Below are 27,494 nucleotides of genomic sequence, written 5' to 3' on the forward strand. Positions count from 1 at the left end.
TGACATCAATGTACCTGCTGATCAGAGCTCCACTGTGACCCAACCGGCCGATCCACGCAGACCGTGGCCACGCACAGCCCTCGCGCCGCCGGCCCCTTCCCTCCGCACTGCCCAGCTCGGTGGCAGCCCTTTGCCATAACACCTGCTTGGCCAGAGCACGGGAGGAGCCGCGATCCACACCTCGCTGAGACCCATGCGCTTCTCGGAAGGGCGCTCCAACCTTCCCCCATCCTCCTCCGAGCAGGTAAGAACACGCGTTTGGGAGTTGGATGCCACTCAAAAAAGGGCAGGTCCCTGCCAGCACGGCGCGGTTCCCAGGAGGAGGCGGAGAGCCCTGTGCAGTCCCACCATCCCCGTGCAGTCCCACCATCCTGCAGCAGGACGGCGTCCCACCAGCTGAACCCGCTCTGAGTGGCCATGCCTACGGGGACGCTGAGCCCTTCCTACGGTGATTTTGTCTTCCAGCCCTGCTGAGATAGCCCTGAGCTCGCCATGAAGCTGCTGAAGGATCCCCACTCATAGATGTTCCCGGCTGCAGGTAGGAAAGCCCGTGCGTGCTTTTAACTTCAGGGAAGGGAAGGGTGGTGGCAGGGTGACCTGGTCCTGGGGTGCCATCTTAGCGTGCAGCTGAGCCTTTAGTGGTTGGACTTGATGGTCTGAGAGGTCTTTTCCAAACTAAATAACTCCACAATTCTACAGTTCTACGATCCTGTGATTTTATGACTCCGTAACCTACGAATCTGTGATTCTACGATTCTATAATTCCGTAATTCTATGATTTTACAACTCCACAACCATTAAGTTCTTGTGTTTGTGAATGCTTTCCCATGCAGGACCACAAGGTTGTTGTGTTTAGTCTTTTGCTGAGGACTGGGTTGGCCAAGCGTTGGCTTTGTTCCCCGTGTCCCATTGATGTGCCTGGGAACAGGGGACGTGCAGGGATGAGAGTGGGGATCTGGTGGGGATGGAGCCATCTCCAGACCCCCCACCCAGCTCTGGGGGAGAGATTATGAGATCAGTCTGCTTGGATCCGATTTTGTTTGCATTGTCTCTGATGGGGATTCCCAAAGCAGTACCAGGGTGGGTGGGTTGGAGGTAGAAGGAGAAAAAAGGGCAAAAAAAAATGTGTCCAGTGAGTCACCGATGGGAAAACAGGAGGAAAGAAAAGCTGGAGTGGTACCTGGGGAAGGTAGGGCCCACAAGCACTGTCCATCTTGTTCTCCATCAGTTCCGCTCCCATCCCCAACACCTGGGCCCGCAGTACCAGGGACCCCAGTGCTCCTTTAGGAGCTTCTGCCTTGTGCCCAGCCTAAGGATTGGGTTTGGGAGCACCGTGGGGCTTGCATAGAGCCAACCCTGTGCAAATCCCTGCCCGGTGTGATGCTTGCACCTGCTGGAGCTGCACAGGTTGGGATGAAGCCTGGTTCCATGCCGACACACATCGCTTTACTTGGCTACTCTTTTCTCCTCTGGCTTGGTTGGAGATGAGCTCTGCATGTCCCATGGCTTGCTGACACCCTCAGAGCCCCTGAGTCTCCTCCTTTTTTTCCTTTCCCCCAGAGAGGACTGGTGTTTTCAGCATGGATCCTTGCCCTGGTTTCAGACAACAACAACAGTCCTGCTGCTCACCTTGCAGCCTTCGCTGTGCCACCTCCAGTGCCACCATCCACGGTCCCAAAGTGTCCCACCCTCGTGCACCCCAGCCATCATGGCTTTATCCATGGGATGTCGCTTTTTAAACAATTACAGCTTCTCCAGCTCATTTCCTTCCGTGCCCTCATGGAGGAAATCAGCTTAATTACTCATCTTGGTGTATAATTAATTTTCTCAACTTCTTTTAATAGCTCCTCCAAAGCAAGGGAAGAGCTGTCGCTAAGCCCCCAGCCCCATTTGCTGCTTTTTGCTGGGAGCAGCTCAGGGGGGTGGAAATATCCCCAAAACTGGGGGTGAGAAAGGGCTGGGGCTGTTCTCCAGGAGGTTCTCCACCCCGTGGATGCATCCAACCCATGGATCTCATGCATTCCTTAGCAGAGCGTGGGCATTCAGCTCTAAATCCTGCTCGGCCATTTTGTAGAGAGGGTTTTAAGGTTCCCCAAACACAAAGATCAGCTTCGTTTCCATCTCTGGGTCTTTGCTTTTAATAACAGGAGGGTCTGCTGTTGTTTAGTGGAGAGACGTTAATTACTACTCTTACGAAAACGATGTAAATAGGGACTCGGGGAAGCAGCAAGGGTTATTAAGGCGAGGAGGCTGTAATTGCCGTGCTGCCCCTCCCTCCCCATCAGATCTCCGTGGAGGACCGGCTCAGCCAGTCGGGTGTCCCAGCCCTGGGTGTCACCTCGGGACCCCGCAGTGATGCACGGCCTGGAAGCGGAGAGAGCATTGGCAAGCAAGAGGGTTTTCCTTGGGGAGAGTCTTTAGTGAGCTGCAAATGGAGGCTCTGAGATGCCGTTGTGTTGGTTTTTATGCGTGTGTTGTTTTTGTTTTTTTTTTTTAAATCACGTCTTCGATTTCATTTAATAATGGATGAATGGACAAGGGGGAATGGTTTTAAACTGTGACAGGGGAGGTTAAAGTTGGATATGAGGAGGAAGTTTTTCAGCCAGAAGGTGGTGAGGCACTGGAACAGGTTGCCCAAGGAGGCTGTGGATGCCCCATCCCTGCAGGCATTCAAGGCCAGGCTGGATGTGGCTCTGGGCAGCCTGGGCTGCTGGTTGGCGACCTGCACACAGCAGGGGTTGGAAGTGGATGAGCACTGTGCTCCTTTGCAACCCAGGCCATTCTAGGATTCTATGAATGATCTGTGTTGGCATGGAGCGTGGGTTGTGTAAGAGGCGAAAGATTTCAGCAACGCGTTGGCTGAAAATATTAAGATATTAAAAAAAAAAAAAAAGGAAACAAGAGGAGGAGAACAAATGTAAGAAGTGGAAAACAAATCGCTGCCAAAACCTCTGGGAATAGGGAAAAAAAAAAAAAAAAGAAAACACCCAAAACAATCCCAAAATGCAACAGCAAACTTTCTGCAAAAGGCAGGGCCATGGCACGTGTCACTCCTGGGTGGTGCCCATTGGGCTCACGGTCTTGTGCTGCCTCTTGGGTCCAGGCAGTATGGGGCTGCCCATGGGATTTGGCACTGTATGGCTGTGGGGGGCACCAGCACTGCTCCATCCCCGTGGTGAAGCAATCACACGCCGTTATTGGGAAGGAACAAGGTGGGGGAAGCGTTGCTTCTGTGCCAGCATGCAGCAACACGCTGAGTTTGCTGCACCCGACCCCACGTGGGGAGGTTTTGGGGTGAGATGTGCGCTCAGTGCATCACTGGGTCTTGCTGTAGGGTTGATATGGGGTGGTGGAGTGGTGCACCAGGCATTGGGCGTTTGCTGTGTATGGTCTGGGGAATGCAGCTCCCCAAAGTGCCCATGGAAACGGGCTGTCGTCTCCTGGGGGATAAGACAAGCAGCATTCAATTTGGGTGGAAAAAAACTCCTTTTGGTTAACCTTGTGATGGAATGCAAGGCTCCAGATGTGCTCGCTGGCTCTGCTGTTTGTGTTTGGGATCCTCGTGCTGATGGCAGTCTCCTCCTCCTCCTCCCACCACGGAGGCTCTGGCTCTGCCGACGGGGAATTTCCCACTATGTCTGCAATCAGCCAGCTTTGGGGTGGAAATATGTGCTTCCCTCCTTCCCTCTCTGTTTGGAGCCCGCAGCTGTGGGGGGCCCTCCAGCTCATCGGCTGCAAACCATCCCGTAATATTTTGGGGCAGTTTGGGGACTTCCTCCCTCCCTTTGTTTATGGGCAGCAGGGTGATGGTGAGTGTTGTCTCCCCCAGGTCCCACGTTTGGCCATTCCAAGGAAGTGAACTGCCATTTTTCATCTCATTTAGCAGCTGGGGTTGGGGAACCCTGTGCTGCAGGAAGGATGCAGTGCTGCTGTTTGGTCATTCCCACGAGTGATGAGCAGAGAGGGACATAGAGCAAGAAGGGCTGCAGGGGATGGAGGAGGGATGCTCGGTGGCTTTGCAAACATCATGTCCCCAGGGCTGGCTTTGCTCCATTGCCACGCTCTGCTTTTGGGAGCCTTCATCCCTGGGGAGGTGGCTTAGCTGTGTAGTCATCACCCACATGCTCCCTAGAACCTGGGGTTCAGCTAGAAGCCTGCTGAAAAAATGAGGTTGGTGGAAAAACTGCGATTTGTCTCCAGCTGCTGCATGACAGGGTCCCATAGGTAAGGGGACGGGGAATTGGAATGGAGAATGGTGATGGTGATTAGAATGGGGATGGGGTGGGAAGGGAAGACGCTGCTTTGTAATATTAATCACAGAATCATAGAATCCTAGAATGTCCTGGATTGCAAAGGAGCACAATGCTCACCCAGTTCCAACCCCCTGCTGTGTGCAGGTCGCCAACCAGCAGCCCAGGCTGCCCAGAGCCACATCCAGCCTGGCCTTGAATGCCTGCAGGAATGGGGCATCCACTGCTGGTTTGGCCCAGCTAATAAGCGGGTTATCAGTGCCTCATTATTCCCACCTGGATGGGAAGGATGCTTCCAGCACCAAGGGTTTGTAGTTGAGGCATAAAAAAGCAGACAGGAGCCAACAGGTAATTGTTATCCCTGTGATATCAGCAGTGTCATTTCACTTGGAAAATACATGCGTTTTCCTGCTATTCTGCCCTGCTCTTCATTCTTTCCCATCGTGCTACTAGAGGGAAGGAGAAACGCCCATCTAGCTGGCTGCAGGAGTTGGGCAGAGGTTTGCCACGTCCCTATGGGGGGACAGCTTTATTTTGGGGTGGGGGCTCTGCAACTGAAAAGCGGAGCTGGGAAATGCCTCTGTGCTGCCCATGGTGTCGTGGTCCTGTGCAGACCAAACCAAGCAGCAACCAGAGCCAAGTGCTATTTCCCTAATGGCGTGTCTCCATCTGATAGGTAACTGGGTCTGTCTCTATCTCATCTCTGGTGGAAGAAAATCTAAATTTCTTTGGCTTTGCTGTTTAATGTTTAATTACCTTCAATGCAAACTGTGTATCAAAGGAGCACGGATATTTCTGTAAGGAGCTCATGCATGCCCCAGGAAGCTAAGTGCTCACTGATGTGCTGCTCCTCCTCGTGAGCAAAAACGTTTGGGCAAAGGCAGCAGAAAAAGTACCTCTGCTTGTTCCCCATCAACACCACGCAGTTTGTCCTCACCCTCCTTCAGATGGGAGCGTGCACAGAGCATGACAGGGAACCAAATCACACTGTTGGGTATTCAGGCTGTTCTTCGTGCCCTTCGTAGCTCCTCCATGCACTGCAAATAGAGGTGTCTGCAGCTAATGGGTTGGCTCAGCCCTCGCCTGGTGCTCCATCAGCTGCTGTGCTGCCATCCCTTGGGCTCTGAGCTGTGCTGGGTGCTGCTGGGAGCAGTGCTTTTGCATCCTCAAACACCCATTTTCCCAGCCTATAGCAAAAAGGAATAACATTACAACTCTCGGAGCGTCACTGCAAATGCAAAGGCATTAAAAAAAGAACAGATCTGCGGAACATTTGTAACCTGTTTGCGTAATGCAAAGATATTAATTGCCAATTAGTCGTCAAGCAGGACTAAAACCATGCAGCTCGTGTAGTGCAGATGCAGCCAGCCCTCTGCAAAAACACCAGGCACCTTGTAATTAAATGTCTCCTGCATGCTCGCCCCACCTGGCTGGCTTGGGAATTGCTGCAGGAGGCTTCCCACACTGCAGGGATGGGCTCTGCTGGGATGGGTACCACCGGGTACTGTGCTGAGTAACGTTGGGTTATTAATGGGTGGGTGCTGCCAGGATGGATGCTGAGATAGATACCACCAGGATGGGTGTCATTAAGCTGGGTATCACCAGGATGGGTACTACTAGGATGGATACCTCCAGGGTGGGTACCTATGGGATGGTAGCTTTGGGATGGATGCCACCAGAATGGATAACAGGATGGGTACCACCAGGATGGGTGTCATTAGACTGATTCCACTGGGATAGGTACCATTGACATGGATACTAGCATGGATTACACCATGTTGGTACCACCAGGAAGGGTACCATCAGGCTGGTGCCACTGGGATGGGTACTACAAGGATGGGTACAGGGATGGGTGCCATTAGGCTGGTGCCATTGGGATGGGTACCTCCAGGATGGATACTGGGATGGGTACCACCAGAATGGCTGCTGGTCTCGCTGTGCCCTGCAGACCTCAGTCTTTCCCATGGAGATGAAGTGCCCCCGGGTGACTCCATCTCTCAGCAGCAAGTGACCTATTTTGGATCATAAGGAGCAGCACAAACACAGGCTCTGGCAGGAGAGCTTTGAGCAATCCCTGCTGCAGGGCTGTGCTGGTAATTGCAGTGTCTGATGGACATGGGCAGGAGGAGGTGCGGTATCGGCTTAGGCTGGGTGTGAGGCCCGATGCAAATTTTTAATTGTATTTTTAATGCAGCAGCTTAGGATCCAACATGATCACAAACATAAACAGGGGTAGGTGACTGAAGCCTCCGATCCTGCTCTGCAGGTAGGAGTGTCTGCTGAGCTCCGTGATGGAGAAATGCAAAAGGCCTTTTCCTCCTTGGAAACTGACCTGATTATACCTGAAAAATAGGGGCTTCTACTTGGGGAAAAAAAAAAGCATTTTGAGCATTGTTTCTCCAGCTTGATTCTGTGAGCTCCTAATAGGATCCCTGCTGTGCACTTCTGCAGCAGCAACAGCTGATATCCCTGGAGAGCTAAATAACTTCCAGCAACTGATTGTATTGCATTGGAGGTGATGGAAAACAGGCAGTGCTGCCCAGAGGGGTTTGGGGCTGCATTTGTACCCTTCCCAGTATCCATTCTTGTAGCACCCATCCCAATGGTACCAGTCTAATGGTACCCATCCTGGTAGCACTCATCCCAATGGTACCCATCCTGGTGGTACCCAACACGGTGTACCCCATGCTAATTTTGGGGTGAGGACCTGGAACAGAGCGCATGGAAGGAGTCCTCTGTGATGGGAATCCAACTGTGTGCAGTCTCCCAGAACCTGCCCGAGGTTTAAGAGTATGGTGATGGTCTGAGTGTGTGAGAGCAATGCCAGATCACAGCACCAAGTCACAAAGAAGCCCCCAAGAGTCCTTATGGGGCAGCAATGGCTGTGGCCACTTGGACAGGAATGGGGAATGGAAGGAGTAAAGGATGGGGGTGCACAGCCCCCACGCAGCCCTCCCAGCTGCTCCATGGTGCTGTGGGCAGAGAACATGGCTGGGTAGTGTGATGGGGCACAAGGGACACGACCCCAGGGGGCTGTGGTGATGCAAAGTGCTGAAAGGAGACGGGGCATTTTGTCTTCCTTTGGTTATATGTGGATGAATGCAGTGATTCAAACCAGAGGCCCTGGGGAAGGAGTTTCCCGTGGGTCTGGAAGCAAAGAAACCCTGTCCTGAAGAGGTAGGGTCAGTGCTGGGTGTGATCCTATCCCATGGGATACCCACAGCACCGCCCTGCCCGCTGCCGGGTGGTCCGGGCACATCCAGAGCTGCACATCCCAGAGCTTCCCTTTGGCATCCACTGAAGCTATTTCCTCTGTCTGAAGGAATCCAGATGGAAACCATCTGCTGGTTCCTGCGTCCCTCACATCTCCTCCTGCATCCCCTAGACGTGCATCTGTGGTCCTGCACCTCCTTGTCCTGTGTTATAGATGTGTGCACACATGCATGTGCCAAGGGAGGGACCCGAGTATTGTCTTATCTAAGATGAATGATCAGAGCTGGGGGTGAGGACGCAGGGTTGTAGGGATACTGCTAATTAGCTGCATGGCATTAACCAGCCCGTGGGAGCCTGCTGGATAAACATTAGCCAGGATTCACCTCTCAGTCCAATTTTTCAGAGCTCTGTTGAGTTTGGCTGGGTGTGGGACCGCCATGCCAGTGACCCCTCTGAGGACCAGCTCCAAATGGGTCTGTATTCCTGCTGCCGTGAGTCCTGCTGCTGAGGGGGAGGTCCTCCAGCACTGCTCTGAACCTATGGGTGCTGAGAGCTGTGGGGCCAAACGCATGGGTGCAAATGGGGTGCGGCAGCAGCAGCAGAGAGCAGACTGGAGCACCTCCAGCAGCGCGGGCGCAAGGATGCTCTCTGACCCCACTTTCTGACTTTTCCATCCCGTTCCCGCAGTTTGCCCTCCAGATGTGAGCGAGTGAGGGAGAATTCTCTGTCATATGAGTGCGTAATTAAAACCCGCTGGGCAGGGGCTGTGATTGGAGGTCTCATAGCCTGTGTGTTGTGGATTCTCTGCTGTCTCGTAATCCTAAATCCCTGACCATGACCATAGCGCAGCCCCAGTGCGGTTCCCCACTCCCAGCCCTGCATTTTGGATCCCCCTCAGGGAGTTGTGTCCCTGCTCCGGATGGGACCATCTCTGCAGCTGTGAGCAGGCGCACAGCCGGGCTAAAAATACTTCTGCTCTGTGCTCCTTCCTGCCCGCACTGCTGCCTTTCCTGCATTACCACACGTTTCCACCGCTCCCAGCAGCTCCAGCAGGCTGGGGAAAAAAAAAATAACAACAAAACAACAGATAAGTCCAGAGCTCCAAAAAACCCCCCAAAATCCCAGCTTGGCCCCGGCCTGAAGGCTTTACCAACACTTGGTGGATTTTCCTTTTCCAACCCCGTACACAACAGCTTTATTTCACTGCTCATCTGTGTTGACTTCCCAGGAGAAGCAATATCAGGTTGAACAGAATGGGAGGTGTGGGGGTCTGTCCCCCAACCCCCCCAAGAACCCCACTGAGCACAGTAGGGCTGTGGGTGACTCTGAGTTGCTGGCATTCCTGCCCCAGTGCTGTGGCTGTGTGCCACCAGCAGCCATCCCATCCCAGCACCCAGCAGGGCCAGCCCTTGTGCTCCACTCCTGGCATGGCTGAGGGAGATGGCCTTGAGGACTGCATTGCCAACCCCATGCCAGCCCTGTGTCTCCAGAATGTGCCCAGCATCACTCCACGAAGCTTGGGACTGGGTGTCATCCAGGGCTGGTTCCTGCCTGGTGGGGACTGGCTCTCTCTGGAATGCACTGGGATCCATTGAGATGCACTGAGATGCACTGGGGTGCAACAGGATATACTGGGTTGCACTGGGACGCACTATCAAAGAGCTGAGGCAACAGCAGGCTCTCCATGGATGCACTCTGGGATGCACTGGATGTTGAGGTGCACAGAGTTGCACTGGGATGTGCTGGGATGGATGGTGCTAGGCTCACTCACCACCTACCAAAGAACTGAGACAGGTTGAATTTCCTCGGGAACCCCCATGAAATGCAAAGACACGGTGAAGCCCAGCCCCACACCGGAGTTCATGGCAGCGCACGGCTGCTGTGGTTCTGCACAGGGATGAGCAGGGCTTCATTATTTATTTTCTTCCCTTTATGGGCTGAGAAACCGTCCCACAGCCTCCCACCTCTGTCTGCGTGCTGTCTGTGGGGGGATTCCTGAGCCCTGCTCTCAACTGGAGCCGTGGCTGTGCCACACATCCCTGCATGGAGGTGACAGCCCTGTCCCTATGCGCACCCCAGGCCACGTGTGTGTCTCAGGATAAGGCTCATATACAAGTAAATATGCACCCGAGGGGTTTGGAATCCCCTCTGTGGCTGCATTTCATCAGCATTTATGAAAACGAATGGCACAAATGGCAGAACTCACGGCCAGCTCACGGAAGAGGTCTGAGCAAACCTCTCGGAGCCACACTGAAGGCATTTAGATCCTTCCTGGTGCACTTTCTTGCAGGGACACGGCAAGGATGACCCACGTGGGACTGCAGGGTGGGACACGCAGCAGCCAGCATCGTGCTGAGCAGCACCGTGGGGCAGCGCAGTGGGGAACGAGCTCTGCACAGAGCTGGGGGCTGAGGGGGGGATGAATCGACTCGTTACTCTGTTGCTTTGTTTGTCATTTTGGTCCCATCAGCAAAATCATAGGGAAAATATGCGTGTGATAAGAGAGCTCTCACGTCTGTGCTGCCAGCTCTGCCAGTAACAATGCTGATATTGAAACGCTGTGCACAGAGACTCGAGTGGAGATAATGCAGGGTCGTGGCGAGCAGCTGCTGTCTCCCATCCTCTCCGTGTAAACACATCCACTGTGAAAAATGCTGCCTGCTTTATGAGCCTGACATTTTCACTCATAACCACAGATCTTTTTTTCTTTCCCCGGGACACACCTCACAATGCATGTAGCCAGATTTTAAAAAAAAAAAAAAAAAACAAGAAGAAAAAAAAATAAACAGAAAGAAAAAGCCTCCACTTCTGACATTTTCCATCTGCGTTTCCGCTTCCTTGGGATTTTTGGCAAACTTAACCACAGAATTGTGAAAGAGAATTGTCGCCTGCGTCCTTGGGGCTTTCCTTCCATGAGGAAGGCTGGCCGGCCGGACGCTGGCCCACGTCCATCTTTCCGAGCTCTCCCTGCAGAAGGGAGGTGCTCGTGGCCCTGGCCTGAAATTGTCTGCATTTGTCACGGGGTCCAGAGCGCAGCGTCCAGATTTGTGTTTATGGATCGCCTTGTTGGCATGCGAAACTTCTTTCTGCTGCTTTATTTGGCTGTGCCAGAGCCTCTGCAGCGGGGCACCTTGTTCCCAAGGGGTGACAGTGGGGAAGACGCTGCCTTTAGCAGGATGGAACCTGCGCACGTCACTGAGCCGCCGTCTGTCTTGAACTGAGGAGCCCAGAACTGCCCCCGGTGCTCCAGATGTGGCCTCCCCAGGGCAGAGCAGAGCAGGAGGAGCACCTTTCTCACTCTGCTGGCTGTACTCCATGCATCCCAGGACACCACTGCCTTCTTGGCCTCCAGGGCACACTGCTGCCTCAGGGCCAACCATTGGTCAGCTGTTGGTCAACCGTTGGTCAACAGTTGGTCAACCATAAGTCAACCGTAGGTCAACCATTGGTCGACCATTGGTCAGCCATTTGTCAGCTGTTGGTCAACAGTTGGCCAACCAGGACCCCCACGTCCCTCTCTGCAGAGCTCCTCTCCAGCAGCTCAGCCCCAACCTGTACCGGTGCAAGAGGTTATTCCTCCCCAGCTGTACGACCCTACACTCATCCTTGTTGAACCCAAGGATGTCGAGCCCTCACCAAAAGCCAGGCTGGATTTTTCCATGCTACCAGCACGGTGCACTCGCGTCATGTAATTACCCAGCTCGATCCGTTGGGCTGAAAACAGATTTCAGGAAGGAGAGTCGGGGTGTTTGCAACAGAGCTGCTCTTTATTTAGGTCCGGGAACGAGCGGCTGTTCTCTCCCACAGCCATGCAGAGATTGCGGGGGCAGAGGCGGCCTCGCAGGTCAGCCCGAAGGATGCCTATAGATGCTTAAAAGTGAGGAATAAATAACTCCTCCCAAAACAACCTCGCCATATGGCACCTCGGAGGAAGGAGTGCGGTGGAGATGCTTTGCTGCTAATTTATGGGGCTATTGCTGCTATTCTGGTCCCGGGTCACCTATGGAGAGCAGCACACAGGTGCACGTTGTGTCCTTTGTATGCACAGGGCATCCATGGTGCAGCTGCTGGGGCATCAGTGGCAGCTGCCACAGGATCAGGCTGCAGTCCTGATGGTTCCTGAGCACTCACTCAGGGTGTTGGTGGCACGGTTGGTATCTTAGAGCTCTCTGTCCAAAGAGGTGCCCAAAGCCAGCTTGGATAGGATACTGTGCAACCTGATCTGATGGGTAGCGACCAGCCGGCAGCAGGGGGTCGAACGAGATGGTCCTTAAGGTCCCATCCAATATAATCCATTCCATGATTCTATGAGTCCCAGACATCGCGTGCTCAGAAGCCCAGCGGTTGGTTTGGACCGCACGGAAATCCCACTCAAAGGCTGCGTGGGGATCTTTGGGACCTCCCTCGGTGGCACGGTGGCAGAGCAGGGGGTCTGAGCGTTTGAGACGGGTGCTGGAGAGGCAGGGCGGTGCGACGGGGACACAACCCGGGCACGGGGCATCCCTTCCCAAGATGATGGCACGGGACGGGCTGCGAAAAACAGCGCCGGGAGCTGGGGCTGCGTGCTTCCCTCTGCAGCGACGCTCAGCTTCACCCCAGGACCCCGAGGCTGCACTCCCTCCCCCGCAGCCCCCCACGGCCCGTCCGCCCTCCCGGGCCGCCCGCTGCCCCCCTCCTATCCCGGCGCAGCGCCGAGGCGGGTTGGAGGCGGTGCCGGTGCCGCTCGGGGCGGTGCGGCCCGGGAAGGGGCGGGGGCGGCGGGTTGGGCTGGGCACGGCACGGCACGGCACGGCTCGGCTCGGCTCGGCTCGGCTCGGCTCGGCTCGGCACGGTACAGCACGGCTCGGCTCGGCACGGTACAGCACGGCTCGGCTCGGCACGGAGCGCGGTCCCCGGAGCCGCAGGTAGGTGCGCACCCGGCGCCCCGCAGCGCGCTCCCATCCCGGCGCGGCTCGGTTCGGCTCGGTTCGGCTCGGCGCGGCTCAGCCACCGCACCGCCGGCCCGCTGGGGCTGTCTCGGGTGGGCCCGGGCCGGCGGTGGGCGGCGGGGAGCCGCGCGGCGGCTTGTTGCGTTCGGAAGCTGAGTTGGTGCCGGAGAACTGCGAGTGGCTTCATTTTCCAGGAATGCGAGTCATTTCCTCTGGCCAGTCGGAGGGAGTTGAAATTTAACAGCGGCGGGGCTGCTCCGCCAAACCCCCGCCCCGGCCCCAGCTTCGCTTCCCGGACCCCTCGCCCGTGGGATCCCTGCCCGTGGGTTCCCCTGCCTGGGAATCACGCTCAATCACGGACCGCGCTTGTCTGTGTGTCCTCTCACCAGTGGGTCCCTTCATCTCTCGTCTGTCGGTCTTGTTGTTGGTGTGTTGCAATCATTAGCGTGTTGCATTCGCCCAGCATCCCTACAGCCATGCATTCACTCGTAAATCCCATTGCCTTTGGTTTGCATTCACCCATGAGTCCCATCACCCATGTGCTGCATTCACCATGGGTCCCCATCACTCGTGGAACCTCTTGTCTGTGAGTTCTCTTGGTTCATGGTTTGCATTCACCCATGGGTCCCGTTGCCCATGGGTGACTTTCACCCATAAATCCCATTGCCCACGGGTTACACTTGCCCATGGGAACTCTTACCCGTGGATCCCATCACCATTGGGTCCCCTCACTCATAAGTTCTGTTGGCAGCGAGTCCTCTTCTGCATGGGTTGCATTCGGTCATAAGTCCTTGACGTGTGATTTGCATTCACCCATGTGTCCCATCACCAGTGGATGGCATTCACCATTGGGTTCCATCGCCCATGGGTTGCATTGCCCATGGGATAACTCATCATTGGCTCCTCTCACCTGTGAGTCCTTGTTCATAGTTCGTGAACTATGAGAACTCACCTTGAGTTCTCTTGTTCATAGTTTGTGTTCATCCATGGGTTCCATCACCAATGGATTATGTTCACCCGTAGGTCCCATCCCCCATGAGTTACACTCACCCTTAGGTCCCATTACACGTGGGTTACATCCACCCATACGTCCTATCACCCATGGCTTATGTTCACCCATTGGCGCCACTGCCTATTGGTTACATCCACCCATACCTCCCATCAGCCATGGTTTGTGTTCTCCCATGTGACCTGTAGGTTGCACTTGCCCACGGGACCTCTCCCCCACGGGTCCCATCATCGGCCACTCTCCTCACCCATGGGTCCTCTTGCTGGTGGGTTACACTTCCCCACGGGATGTGTCACCCATGGGATCTGCCCATGGATCATCTTGTGTGTTGGTAGCTTGTGGCTCCTCCTGCCCTTGGGTGCCACTCACCCATGGATGCCCTCACCCATGGGTGCCATCACCGCAGGACCAGCGCCGGCGAGGTCCCTTGGGAGGTACCGAGGTGATCGTGGCCATGGGTTGGCTGTGGGGACGTGGTGGTGGCAGTGGGAAGGACGTGGCCAGATGTGTTTGCTGTCATCTTGCAGTTCGGTATCAGCTTTTCCCCACTCATAGCTGAGCATTCCCCATCCACAGGGCTGTTTTACCCTTAAAGCCAAACTCCTAAAGCCCTTCCAGGACGCGTTGGCTGTGCACGGAGCTCTCCTGCTCTGTGCTGTGTCGGTGTTTTTCCACCAGGCTCTCTAATTCCTTGGTTGAGCGCGGATTGATTCGGTCTCTGTTGCTTGAGAGCAATGTTTTGTGTAAAACCCCACGTCCCGAAGGCGCTCCGGGGTTTGGTTATAGGCACTGCCTTTTTGCTGCTATTTGTAAAGGGGTCCTTTCATTGGAGCTCGGGTTTACTCAGCCTCTCCGAACCCCGAATCTGTAAGCAATTATTCCATGACATGAAAAGTCGGCACTCTGGAAAGGATTAATTCAGACCAGATGTAAAAATAAATGCGAATTTCAAATTAAGATGATGTCAGCTCCCTCCTGCTAAAAAAAAAAAAAAAAAAAAGACCAAAAAAAAAAAAAAGCAGTGCTGTGGACTCCAGATGGAATATACAAATTGTGGCTGTGGTTAAAATATCTGCCTGGCTCGTTCATTTAGTTTGATGCTTTATTTTCTGACATTTCTCAGGCCCTGCTGGGGAAGGGCGAGCGCGGCCTCGACGGTGCTTTTGGGGCTGCATGGAGCAATTTGGGGCAGCCGGGGGGGTTCCAATGGGGGACTGCAGCTCTGTTTGCCCCAATCCGGAGCCAGACACAGAGATGCTGTGAGCTCTGAGGGAGCGGATGGGGCTGTCGGTGTTCAAGGCATCATTGTGTGCGTTTTGGCATAAAATGGAGCTCGTTTCGGTGTAAAATGGAGCTTGTTTTGGCACATCCTGCCTGGGACATGGGCGGTTTTGCAACCACCAACCCGCTCCCGTGGGTGAGGACTGGGGCTCGGGGCAGGGCAGCGCTTCCCCACGTGTGGTTATGAACCCCCATCTCCTTCCCCTGGCAGATCAGCCCTGTCCTGGGGCTACACCATGCATAACACGCAGCTCAGCTCCTGCCCGGAGCACGGCCATAGGATGGGGCTCCCAAAAGGGGTTTCTGTACAGAAATCCTCTGAGCCTTCCCAAAAGCACATTTGGGGAGCTTGCCCTGGTTTGAGGCATCGCCCAGGCATGAGGCTGCTGTAGGGCTTGAGTTTTGTTTTCATAGGGACTTCCATAGTTTGGAAATGGCTCCTTATTACCCTATGGCTGCTTTGTGGTTGGAGAGCAGAACCCACAGCAAGTCCAAGGCCAAAATCCAAAGGATCTACGGGTGCTGCTGTCAGCATGGGCTCACTCCCCGTGGAAGTGGAGGCAGCACTGCTTCCCTCTGTGGGCATCCTCTGGAGCTGCTGTCCTGCAGCTTGAGCACTGGGAGATCTTCCTTTGTTGACACTGGGAGATCCTCCCTTGGTGACACTGGAGGTGTTGGTGGCACTGGCAGATCCTGCCTTGCTGATGCTGGCAGATCCTCCCTTTGTGGCAAGGTATGATCCTACCTCGGTGATGCAGGGAGCCTTGGTGGCACCAGGAGATCTTGGTGGCACCGAGAAATCCTGCACTGGTGGCACCGGGCAATGTTGTCTTGGTGGCACTGGGAACACCTGCCTTGGTGCTAAGAGGGCTGGGGAATGTTTCACAAAGGCCCCGGAAGGCGTGGGGGGTTGAATGGGGCGGCGAGGCGTGAGGTGCCGGGGCGCACAAAGCCCCTCTGTTCCCCGCTCTCCTCGCATAACCCACAGCTCCAAGCTCTCCTCCTCCTGGCTCTGCTGCGGGGATAATTGCTTCCAGCCGGGTGCCAGCCGCCCTGCAGCTCCTCCTTGCTGGAGACCCGAGTGGCTGTCATGCATTTTTGGTTTCTGATAGGGATGGTGGTGGTTTGTGTGAAGCTTTGGGACGACGCTCGGCATCGCCAAAAAACCCAAGAAATGACGCTGGCTTTGTCCTGCGGGACGGAGCTCTGCAAGCACCCAGGGGGCCAGTTTGGAATCCCGAATGTCCCCAGATGTCCCCAAGCTGATGGCTGTGGGGTCCCTGCAGTCCTCTGGGGGCAGCGCTGGCCCCGAGCCCAGCACCCAACCGGCGTTGTGGTGGATGAAGTAATGCCATATTTATAACCCGGCCCTTTTTTCCCACTGAAGGGCTCTTTCATCTCCCTCTGTTCGTTATGAGGAAACTGTTGAGTTCGTGGAGAATCGGAGACAATTTTAATTATGGGGCGACCGCAAGCGTGCATTAATGTGGCTGTCGGGTTCGGAGGCGCTGCGCTGAGCGCCGGCCCTACAACTTGTAGGAACAGCTTGCGCATACCTGCGCCCTGTGATGTGGGGCAAAACCGACTCTGAACTCTTCCAAACAAGAAATTCCTGCCCCGTGAATTCATCTTCCCATCCAGCCCTGCACTTTGTTCTGCTTTTCCTCTCCGATTGCCCTCCCGTAATCCCTTCGTTCGCCGCTATTGTGGCTCAGCAGCGCTGAAACAAAAGCTGGGGACGGGCAGAGGGGGGGAGAGAGCTGATGGGACAGAAGTTATTAAAAACAAGCAAATGAGCAGGGTGTACTGATATGTTGTGGTGCAGCTGGGGGGACCCGAGTGCTGCGTTATGGGTGCGTTTTGGGGATGAGCCACGTTCCCAAAGGGAAAGCACCAACATACAGCTGTGCCAAGCCTGAGCCCTCCATCCTGCGTGGATTTTGCAGCTGCTTTGCTTGGCTGCTCAAAATTGCTCGTGGGGAAAGTTCGCTGGGGATCTCTCTACAAATAATGGAATCCGAGGGGCTGAGCCTGGCTGCAATCCTCTCGTGCCGCTCCCAGCCCGCAGCCATGCATGTTCGGTACTCGTGTCAGTGCTTGTTTGGGCACACGGGGAGAAAAATACCTGTTTGCTGGGAATTTTCCTATCGACCACAGAGAGATGGAGTTTGCCCCCGGCTCAGGGTTAGCCAACAACAGCACGTTGGGGCTTCTTTTCCTTTTTTAAGCCCTTCAGCCCAGTGCCGGCGGGCGTTTTTGGGGAGCTGCGTTGGGGCGGTGCTGCGGGGGCTGCGGGGCACCTTTGGTGGCAGTGGGTGTAGAGGGTGCTGGCACTGAGCACACCCAGCCCCGAGGTGTGCTGCCCTCCCCATCACTGCCCGCTGCAGCTGCATCACACCCAGCCCTGCAGCGGGCACTGGAGCAGCCAGGTGCCCGGCTGGGGTGTGGGCACTCACCAAATACCTTCAGCCCCATTTTGTTCCCTGCTGGGATTTCTAATGAAGCTTGAAACAAGCCTGGCCACTGTGCTGCTCGCTCCCAGTCAGGATTGATCATGTCTGGGCATGGTCAAGGTGTGCAGATGCAAGGCATGAGCGCAGTGCACAACCATGTTGCATGGATGCAAGGCGTCATGCAGCGCATGACCACAGTGCATGACCACAGTGCATGGATGCAAGGCAAAACCATGTTGCATGGCCACAGTGTATGCATGCAGTGCACATTTACTGTGCAGGCACAGCTGTGATGCACGAACACAAGGCGCAGCCATGATCCAAAGCTGCACAACTCCTCGGTGGTGCAAACCCTCTGGATTTCCCAACTCCTGCTAACCCCCAGCAGCTACCTAACATCATTTCGCCTTGGGGCACTTCTTTCTCTGCTGTAGAAGAGTGGAATGGTTTTGGAAACCAAACATGTTTTCATGTAGACCAAAGCTATTATTTGGTGAAGAGAGAGGCACCATCGCGTCCTCAGAAAAAAAGAGGGATTTGCTTTGATTCTAAAGATCCGTGCTCGTTATTTCACACGGGCATTTGCGTCCCCGTGGATAGTGATGGCATAAAGAGCATTCCAGGAATATTTGCCCTGGGATCCGGGCTATGAGGGGTGGCAGTGCCCTGGCTCCTCACCCCAGTGCTTGCTGGCTTTCTGTGAGACAGGGATGCTCCGGAAGGGGTGCGGGTCCTGCGGCCGGAGATGGCAGAGAAGAGCCCGCTGTGTTCCCAGCATAGAGACTTTTTTTGGTTATTATTCTACGATGCCAGGAAAGGCATTTCTGAGGTTTTTCTGAAATAGAGCCGGGAGAATAAAACCGCTGCTTCAGGCTTTGGGGGCTGAGCTGCAATCCCACGCTGCCCAAGGGAAGGCCAGCAGCGTCACGGGTGGTGCGAGCGCCACGGCTGGGGCTGTGGGATGGGGTCTGGTGTGGGGCTCAGCACTCCTATCCCACAGGGATGGCGCCCGTGGGGACCGAGGCCGCCCCGTCCTGCCGGTGAGGTGCCCGCTGCCCCCAGCCCAGCCCGGCCGTGCTGCCCACGATGAACAAGCTGCCCTTCCACAACAACCGAGTCATGCAGGACCGCCGCAGCGTGTGCATCTTCCTCCCCAACGACGACTCCCTCAACATCATCATCAACGTAAGCTTGTGGGCCCTGGGGTGCTCTTTTCCAAGCTCTCCTTTGGCTTCTGCTTTTGATTTTCAGCCCGTTGCCCTCTCCTTGCTGGAGAAACCCACGTGGCACATCCCTCTGCATCAGCACTCAGGGCTCTCCAGCTTCCTGAGCCATGGGCACCAAGCACAAAATTCCCACACTTGGCTTTTTTCTTTAATTTGGTGCTACCCAATATTCCATTTTCTGCCCATTTTGGCTTGCTAATGGGGACTCACATTTAGTCCCCATGGGAAACCAAGACCCAGACCCCAGCTAGTGACAGTGCTTGGGGACACGGCAGGGATGGGTGCTGCTGTCCATGGCTTGCACCCAGGGCACACGTGTGCTTTCCACAGGTGAAGATCCTATGCCACGAGCTCCTCGTGCAGGTGTGTGACCTCCTGAGGCTGAAGGACTGCCACCTCTTTGGTCTCAGCGTCATTCAGAGTAAGTGTGGGGCTCACCCCATGGCCCCGGTGACAATGGGGACACATCACGACACTCACCCTGCCCAACTCCCCCCTAGACAATGAGCACGTCTACATGGACCTGGCCCAGAAACTCTACAAGTACTGCCCCAAGGAGTGGAAGAAGGAGGCCAGCAAGGTCAGCGGTGAGGTGTTGCATGGAGAGATGACGGCACTAAGGCCACCTCTGTCCCCGGCGCAGGTCACTGTCCCTGCGCAGCCGCGGGCTGGGGGTGGGCATGGTGCTGAGAGCCCATTGGGGTGGTGTGGGGGGTGAAGGCAGCGCTCGGTGGCTGTCACCCCAGTGCCACCACACCACGTGGGGATGTGTCCTCCACCGGAATCCTATTCCTCCCTTGTTTCCCAACGGGTGAAGGGATGGGATGGAGCGGGATGGAGGATGGATGGGGAATGTGGCTGCCGACCCGATGGGGTTTTCAAACCCAGCCTTTACATTTTATAACTCCAAATCCCCTTTGTTCTTTGACATGAGGCAGATTTGGGGGGAAAATGAGAGGTGGTGTTGGGGAGGGGAATTGCCAAGACCAGCCCTTGTGCTGAGGGCAGCACTGGAGCCCGGTGCATTGCGGGGACTGGCGGTCACAGCGTGACACCAGGATGTCCTCAGAGACCCTGAATGTGTTCTATGTTTCAGGGGATCGACCAGTTTGGCCCCCCCATGATCATCCACTTCCGAGTGCAGTACTACGTGGAGAACGGCCGGCTGATCAGGTGTGAAGCTGTGGCACTGCCAGAAAACCAGATTTTTGCAAAAGAAATGGGAAATGGCCCGTCTTTCGGAAGTGTTCAGGCACCCAGTGCTCACCCCTTTCTGTTAGTCCAGTTGTACTGTCTCTGTCCCTACCCATCTGTGTGCCAAGTGATCCCTCCCCATGAACACGGGAACCAGCAGGGACCCTCCTCCTATCCTATAACAAATTGTGGCGCTGTGGGACGTGGTCACTGGGCATGCTGGGGCTGCGTTGGGATCGGTCTTTTCCAACCTCAACGATTCCATGATTCTATGATTTTGGGGGTTGGGGACATCAGATTTAGGAGTTTATCACTCACGTGCCCAAAGCCAGGAGGGAGCTATCAGAAAACCATTGTCAGGGTCTGCCCCTCTCTGGGACATGCTGGGGACACGGTGGCCAAGTGGTGATGCTTTTGTAGAGTTGTAGGGTTTTGTAGGGGTTTTGTGAGTCCTGGCTGCAAACTGCACAGCTGCCGGGGTCCCTTCAGCATCCCCAAATTTCTCATCCCTGCAGTGACCGCACAGCACGCTACTACTACTACTGGCACCTGCGCAAGCAAGTGCTGCACTCACAGTGTGTGCTGCGAGAGGAAGCATATTTCCTGCTCACTGCCTTCGCCCTGCAAGCTGATCTAGGAGATTTCAAGCGCAACAAGCACTATGGGAAGTACTTTGAACCTGAAGCCTATTTTCCTGCCTGGGTAAGTGCTGTGTGCCATGAGGCTGTGGGGCTCTAGGCGTCTCCTACTGCTCTCTGCACTCTGCTTGCAGCAGAAGGGGTGATGCTGCTCTGTCCACACTTCGTGGTTATTAATAACCAGTGACAACTGTGAGGCTGCAAATAGCTGTAGGCGTGGGTTGGGGTTGGGCAGTAGCATCAGCGTGGCCACACTGCTGACGGGGATTTCCCTGTGTTTGCTAGGGGGGTGTTCACTATGGGGCTGCCCTGTGTGCCACCTGGCACTGTGGTGTCACTCGGCCGTCCCTACGTGTCCCCTGCAGTCTGTGCAGCCCTGGTGTCCCTGTGCACAGCCCATCCCCCCAAAAAGCCCAGTTGTTAGCTGTCGGGTACATACATGACTTAAGGAGGCGCAGGGATGGGCAGCACTTGCAATGCTCCTACACCAAAAAGCTGAGCCTTCCCCAGGGCGTCCCGCAGCCCGGGTTAACGGGATGGGAAAATGAATAAAAGCTGTAGGTGCTGCTGCCTGCTTTGATTTATGATGAATGTTCCTTTGGTTTGCCCCAAATCTGCCTGCTTTGCTGTTTTTTGTACTCACGACGGCCGCAGGGCTGTATCCCTGCCCTTGGGAAGCCTGGTGTGTAGGAATGGCTAGCTCTGTCTGCTGATGGGGTTTTTGCCACCAGAAGTTGGGCATTACGAGGACAGAGCCCTGCAAATCTCTGCAGCAGAAGGCACTGCTCCGATTTTCCATTGCCCTGGATGATCTTCTCATCTCCCCCAACCAGGTGGTGGCGAAGCGGGGCCGGGACTACATCCTGAAGCACATCCCCAACATGCACAAGGATCAGTTTGCCCTGACGGCCTCCGAAGCCCACCTTAAGTACATCAAAGAGGCCGTGCGGCTGGACGACGTGGCCGTGCACTACTACAGGCTGTACAAGGTGGGAACGGGGCTGCTGCTCAGCCCTAACCCTGCCGTGGTCTGGCTGCCCCCCACCAGGCTGCTCAAGGCCCGACCCAGCCTTCTATTCATCCCCAAGCCCAACCTAGCCCTCCCCAGCCCACTGATTGTATCTCTCAGTGCCACATCCATGGCTCTGGATCACCTCCATGGACAGAGACCCCACCACTCCATGGGCAGCTGTGCCACTGCAGCACTGCTCTTTCAAAGCGGAAATGATTCCTAATATCCAACCTGAGCCTCCCCTGGTACAACTTAAAGCCATCACCTTTTGGAGGTCCTTCAAAGTTTCCTCTTTAGATATGGGCGTTTTGGGGAGGTGAGGTGGGACCTGCTGAGGATGCAACCTGCAGTGTGTGTGCATCATTAATTGTGCAAGCCCTGCATGCAGCATCTGCAGCAGGAGATGGGGTAACCAGAAGGGACAGCTGGGTTTTGGGGGCAGATTTATCCACTTTATCATAGAATCACAGAATGGCCCGGGTTGGAAGGGACCTCAAGGATCACGAAGCTCCAACCCCCCCAAACCACAGGCAGGGCCACCAACCTCCACATTTCACAGCAGCCCAGCTGCCCAGGGCCCCATCCAACCTGGCCTTGAACACCTCCAGGGATGGACGGGGCATCCACAGCCTCTCTGGGCAGCTGTTCCAGCACCTCACCACTCTCATAGCAAAGAACTTTCCCTGACGTCCAACCTAAACCTTCCCTCCTTTGCACTTTATGGTGCAAATTTAAAAGCATCTCATATTTCCCCTCAGGACAAGAGGGAGGTGGATGCATCGCTGACACTGGGACTGACGACGCGGGGCATTCAGATCTTCCAGGTATGCAGCTCCTGCTCCCAGCTCCATCACTGCAGGATACCCCCACTGCCACCCTTATCCACCTTTATCATCAAATTATAGAATCCTAGAACGGCCTGGGTTGCAATGGAGCACAATGCTCACCCAGTTCCAACCCCCTGCTGTGTGCAGGTCGCCAACCAGCAGCCCAGGCTGCCCAGAGCCACATCCAGCCTGGCCTTGAATGCCTGCAGGAATGGGGCATCCACAGCCTCCTTGGGCAACCTGTTCCAGTGCCTCACCACCCTCTCTCTGCTTACAGAACCTGGACGAGGAGAAGCAGCTGCTCTATGACTTCCCCTGGACCAACGTGGGCAAACTGGTGTTTGTGGTGAGTGCGGAGCCGCACACAGCAGGGCTGGTTTGTGGCGTGGCGCTTTGGAGGGACTGAGCTTCCCCATCTCCTACACAGGGCAAGAAGTTTGAGATCCTTCCTGACGGGCTGCCCTCGGCCAGGAAGCTCATCTACTACACGGGCTGCCCGCTGCGCTCCCGCCACCTCCTGCAGCTGCTGAGCAGCAGCCACCGGCTGTACATGAACCTGCAGCCCGTGCTGCGGCAAGTCCGCAGGCTGGAGGAGAACGAGGGTAGGTGCCCAACGTTCCTGTCTGTGTGTGGATGTGGAGCTGCCCTGCAGGTTCCTGTGACGGTCCTGTTCCGATTCTGTCCGATCAGAAATGCCCCCCTGGCTGTGGTGGTTGCCTGCAGACCCCCGGGAATGGTTGCGTGCCCTGCTGTGTTCCCTGAGGGTCTCAGTGCTTCACTGCAGTGTTCCCAGGGCCCGTGTCCCTTCCCCGAGCTCAGAAAGCCCTTGCACAAATATAAGATGGTCCTCCTCCTTCTCTTCCTCTTCTTTCTCTTCTTTCTCCTCCTCCTTTTTATCTTTGTCTTTACCTCCTCCTTCTCCTTGTCTTCTTCCTCCTTTTCTTCCAATTCCTCCTCTTCCTCTTCCTTTCCTTCTTCCTCCTCCTCCTCCTCCTCCTCCTCCTCCTCCTCTTCCTCCTCCTGTTTCTCTTCCTCTTCCTCTTCCTCTTCCTCTTCCTCTTCCTCTTCCTCTTCCTCTTCCTCTTCCTCTTCCTCTTCCTCTTCCTCTTCCTCCTCCTCTTCCTCTTCCTTCTCTCTGTCCTCCTCCTTCTCTACCTTGTCTTCTTCCTTCCAATTCCTCCTTTTTTTCTTCCTCCTCCTCTTCCTCTTCCTCTTCTTCTTTCTCTTTTTCCTCCATCTCTTCCTCTTTCTCCTCCTCCTCCTTCTCTCCTTCCTCCTCCACGGAAGGAAGGACACAGCACAGAGCCCAGCAGGCCCCAAACTCCTCACCCACCCCCAGCGGTCCCCAAACACCATCAGGCAGGGCCGGCTCCCAGCATACCACCCAGCTGTGTTCGGATCGTTGTCCCATGGTACCGGGGGGTACCTGTGTGCCACGTGTGCGTTGTGTGTCCATCCTGACAGAGAAGAAGCAGTACCGCGAGTCGTACATCAGCGACACTCTGGACCTGGACATGGATCAGCTGGAGAAGCGCTCGCGTGCCAGCGGGAGCAGCGCCGGCAGCATCCGGCACAAGCGCCTGTCCCGGCACTCCACCGCCAGCCACAGCAGCTCCCACACCTCGGGCATCGAGGCTGACCCCAAACCCCGGGATGTGGGACCCGAGGACGCCGGCGTTCACCGCAAGCTGAAGACCTGCAGCTCCATGACCAGCCACGGCAGCTCCCACACCTCCGGGGTGGAGAGCGGGGGCAAGGAGCGGCTGGAGGAGGACCTGCAGGATGACGGTGAGAGACTCCAGGGTGTGCAGATTGGGTGTCGGAGGGCTTGGTGGGAGGGAGGAGTGGAGGTGACCGTCCCCATCCCTCCTGGCACAGAGATTGAGATGCTGGTGGATGACCCGCGGGAGCTGGAGAGAGCGGGTGAGCTGGCGCTGGAGGTGAGCCCCGACATGTGTGTGTACATCACCGAGGACATGCTGCTGTCACGCAAGTTCAACGGGCACTCAGGTAATGCCACGCTCCATAGAATCAGAGAATCACAGAATATCCCGAGTTGAAGGGGTCCCTAAGGGTCATGGAGTCCTGCTCCAGGCTCCACACCAGGACCACCCAAAAATCAGACTATATGCCTGAGAGTGTTTTTCAAGTGCTTCTTGAACTCCAGCAAGCTCAGTGTTTTTGGGAACCTGTTCCATGCCCACCCCCCTCTGGTGCAGCCTTTTCCTGACATCCAACCTGACCTTCCCCTTCACCTCTGCTCCTGCATCTCCTCCTCCATCCTGTGTGATGCAGCGCTGGGCAGACCAAAATTAGCATGAGCATTCCTTTGGATGCAAGGAAAATCTGTCCCATGACTGGAGGTGGAGAGGTGTATTCAGCCTGATAGAACTGTAAAAATCTTGAGAAAGGTGGAGGTTTTTTTCAGGAGAGGATTCACTTTAACTTTTTTGGGTGATGCTTATGGAAGTGAAGCACAAATCTGTTCAGGAAACCCCTGCAAGAAGGCATGGTTGGCCAGAAAGGGTCAACAAGCAGGGAACGGTGGGAGCCATCTGGGGACACAAGGGGACAAAGGAAGCACAGATGGAGCCATTGGGAATAATTTTAGATTTGGATGTCATTTTTGTGTGCCCTCCTCTCCCTCTGTTGAATATCCAAGCTGATCGGGCAAGCTGCCCAGCAGCGGTGGGGTCCCCATCCCTGGAGGTGTCCAGTGGAGATGTGGCCCTGAACGATGTGGGCAGTGGGCACGGTGGGGTGGGCTGGGGTTGGGCTTGGGGATCCCGGAGGTCTTTTCCCACCTGAGTGATTCTGTGATTCCGCACAGGGCTGATCGTAAAGGAGCTCAGCTCCTCCACCTCCAGCTCCTCAGAGACGGTGGTGAAGCTCCGTGGGCAGAGCACCGACTCCTTACCCCAGGTGGGTGCTGCCACCAGCGCTCCTCACCCCCTGCCCCCACCCCGATGGCGCTTTGCATCCCCCCACGCCCCTGACCGCCTTTCCCTCACGCAGACGGCGTGCAGGAAACCCAAAACGTCGACGGATCGGCACAGCCTGAGCCTGGACGACATCCGGCTCTACCAGAAGGACTTCCTGCAGCTGGCAGACCTGTGCCAGGACACGGCACAGAGCTTCACCTTCGGCTGCGGCCACGGCCTCGGCGACGACGGCCTTTACTGCAACGGCTGCCTGGCCCGGCAGTGCCTCAACATCCAGGAGGGTTTCCCCGCCAAACGGACCAGCAAATACTTCTCACTGGACCTCACCCACGATGAAGTCCCTGAGTTCGTCGTCTGAGGGCGGTGGGGGTGGCACCGGCTGCTGCCCAGGGGGGTCCGAGCCCCACCGAGCCCCGCTGTGGCCAACCCCGACCCTCCCTGCCACGGGGACGGCTGAGCTCAGGGGGATGGGGATGGGTCTCTCAGCGTCCTTCTGCCTCTGGAAGTCGGTGTGTGTGCATGAATCGTCTTGTTTCACCTCGGGGAAGCGCAAGGAGCTCATCCGGCCGAAGCCAACCCGTGGTTTCCCAGTGGCAAAGATGGGGATTCTCCCCATACCCGACCCCTGTCCTCGGCGCTGCCACTGTCTGCTGGGAAGAAAATGCCAGACTGCTGCGTCCAAGTCAAGCCAAAGAGATGTAAATACCCCAAAGGCCAGTATGGGAAGCGAGAATTAAGCAATAAGCACCAGGGATGTCTGTGCATGGGGGAGCAACGCTGGAGCCCGGCTCTGAGCAGTGCTGCTCGGGGGCTTCGTGGAGCTTTGTTGTACAAAAACAAATCCAGAAACCAAAAATACCCCCAAAAAAGGCAAAGGAGAGTGGAGAACGTCATCTGTAATAGTGTTGCAGAAATGCTTCCCGATACATAGAAGCCACATATATAAATATATCAAAGTCCGTATGTTTATATATGTCTGGATCTTACAGACCCATCTTTGTTTTATTCCTGCTCCAAAATACCTTTGTAGAAAGGATACGCCTCTCTCCAGCCAAGCATGCAGACAATCATTTGTATTCCAAAGCACTAAGGGGAGAAAACGGATCTTCCCATTGAGGAGAACACGTATGCAACCGCATTGGGAGCGCAGCTCTGCCCGCAGAGCTTTCCATGCATCCTTCAGCCTTTATGGATCCGAGAGCTCTGCTCAGTGGTGATGTGTGCCCAGGAGGCAGCCGAGGTGTAACGCCGTCGGTACCGGAGGGTGCGATGCAATGATCACAGCACAATGCCTTCTTAATTGAGATTTTTAATCAGAGTTTAGCGATGGACGGCCAAAGTTTTACCGTATTTTGATATACCACCTTTTTTTTTTTTTTTTTTTTTTTTTTTAAACTGGAAAGTTTTCTTATATATATAAATATATATAAATATATATATTGTTTTATAAATAAGCACAATCTTATTTTTCTAAGGAACGTTGGGGAGGGAGGGGGATCGGTGCCCAAATAAAGCAGAGCAGAGCTGTGTTCAGCAGCGCCGGTGATGCTGTGTGCAGTAAGATGAAGCCCACGGGGGTCCCTTCCAACCCAAAGCCATTCTGTGGTTCTGTGATCCAAGGGAATCTCCTCTCTGGTTTTGGGGTTCCTTCTGAAGCACCCCAAAGCCTTATGGGCAGTGGGGCGGCTCTGACCCCGCATCCCAGGGTGGGATGTGGGGTGGGCAGGAAGATGCCCTGCACTCATAGCCAGCCTGTGCAGGGGCAGAAATGCGTAAATCATTGCTCAGCACTGCTCAGTGATGCTGGCAGATCCCCCAGCCCCAAAGCCAGGCTGTGGGATACAGAGATGCTGTTCATGCCGCACGTGCCCGGGATGGGTGTTGGTGGCCTTTGGTACCGCTGGTCCTTCAGCATAAGGAGCTGTGTGTGCAAACTGAATAGTCCTTTCTGTGAAAGGATCTTCCTGTCGGGACGGCGTGAGAGCAAGTGGCTGTGCTGCAAAATTAAAAGCCAAAGTTACAGCTGAAAGCGTAGGGAACCCCAGAGCCACGTGGTTTTGTAACAGTGACCTTTGCTGTGTGCCTTGGGTGGCACGGCCAGAAATGACAATAAAGTGACTGCTGTTTGCATCGCTGTGCCTCGTGGAGATGGGAGGAGCTCCGGCTCATAAAGAAGCGATGGGACGTGGAGGGATGTTGTGAGTGGGCCACATCTGTCGTGCTCTGGGACGGGCAGGTTTGGTGTCCCCAGCCCTGTCCCCATCCCCAGCCCCGACCCCTGGCTGCGGAATCAAGCGGTGGCATTTGCTGCCATCCTGTGGCACCTCTGGGTGGCAGCTGGGCCGAATCCCTGTCTCCATCCCACGTAGGGCCTCGAGGGCAGCAGCCACCAGTGCGATGAGCACGGCCGTTCTCTGCTCTGGCTCATACAAGGTCTCCATCTCGCACTGTGCTGGCCGTGTCCCGTTGCTTTGAGGTTGTCACAGGTGCCATCCCACTGCCAGTGGGTCCCTGAGCCTAT

At 55.4% G+C, this 27,494-nt stretch overlaps 1 protein-coding gene across 3 annotated transcripts; it reads left to right on the forward strand.

Annotated features, from left to right (window-relative positions):
• On the forward strand, positions 1 to 27,103 carry FRMD6 (FERM domain containing 6). Of its 3 annotated transcripts, XM_085225946.1 has the most exons (15): positions 1 to 244; positions 466 to 538; positions 18,135 to 18,319; positions 18,691 to 18,781; positions 18,861 to 19,003; positions 19,457 to 19,533; positions 20,070 to 20,256; positions 21,026 to 21,181; positions 21,963 to 22,028; positions 22,309 to 22,377; positions 22,459 to 22,633; positions 23,496 to 23,819; positions 23,910 to 24,041; positions 24,862 to 24,953; positions 25,047 to 27,103. In XM_085225946.1, exons 3-15 carry the CDS (start codon positions 18,221 to 18,223, stop codon positions 25,329 to 25,331), a joined length of 1,896 nt encoding a protein of 631 aa, XP_085082072.1. In that variant the 5' UTR covers positions 1 to 244; positions 466 to 538; positions 18,135 to 18,220; the 3' UTR covers positions 25,332 to 27,103. The 3 variants fall into 3 exon arrangements, with proteins under 3 accessions (XP_085082072.1, XP_085082071.1, XP_085082073.1); XM_085225945.1 differs by lacking the exons at positions 1 to 244; positions 466 to 538 and adding an exon at positions 12,186 to 12,367; XM_085225947.1 differs by lacking the exons at positions 1 to 244; positions 466 to 538 and adding an exon at positions 12,186 to 12,367 and having other exon boundaries at positions 18,861 to 18,940.
• The last annotated feature ends 391 nt before the right edge of the window (positions 27,104 to 27,494 follow it).

Source organism: Meleagris gallopavo, chromosome 5 (assembly GCF_905368555.1).
Source record: "Meleagris gallopavo chromosome 5, MGAL_WU_HG_1.1, whole genome shotgun sequence".
Lineage (NCBI taxonomy): Eukaryota > Metazoa > Chordata > Aves > Galliformes > Phasianidae > Meleagris > Meleagris gallopavo.

Bases quoted from the DNA above. Each gene is read 5' to 3' on its own strand.
- FRMD6 (XM_085225946.1), top strand. From the start codon at position 18,221: ATGAACAAGCTGCCCTTCCACAACAACCGAGTCATGCAGGACCGCCGC. The intron at 19,004-19,456 runs GTCACTGTCCCT...TCTATGTTTCAG, and splicing joins CACCTCTGTCCCCGGCGCAG to GGGATCGACCAGTTTGGCCC. The intron at 24,954-25,046 runs GTGGGTGCTGCC...TCCCTCACGCAG, and splicing joins GCACCGACTCCTTACCCCAG to ACGGCGTGCAGGAAACCCAA.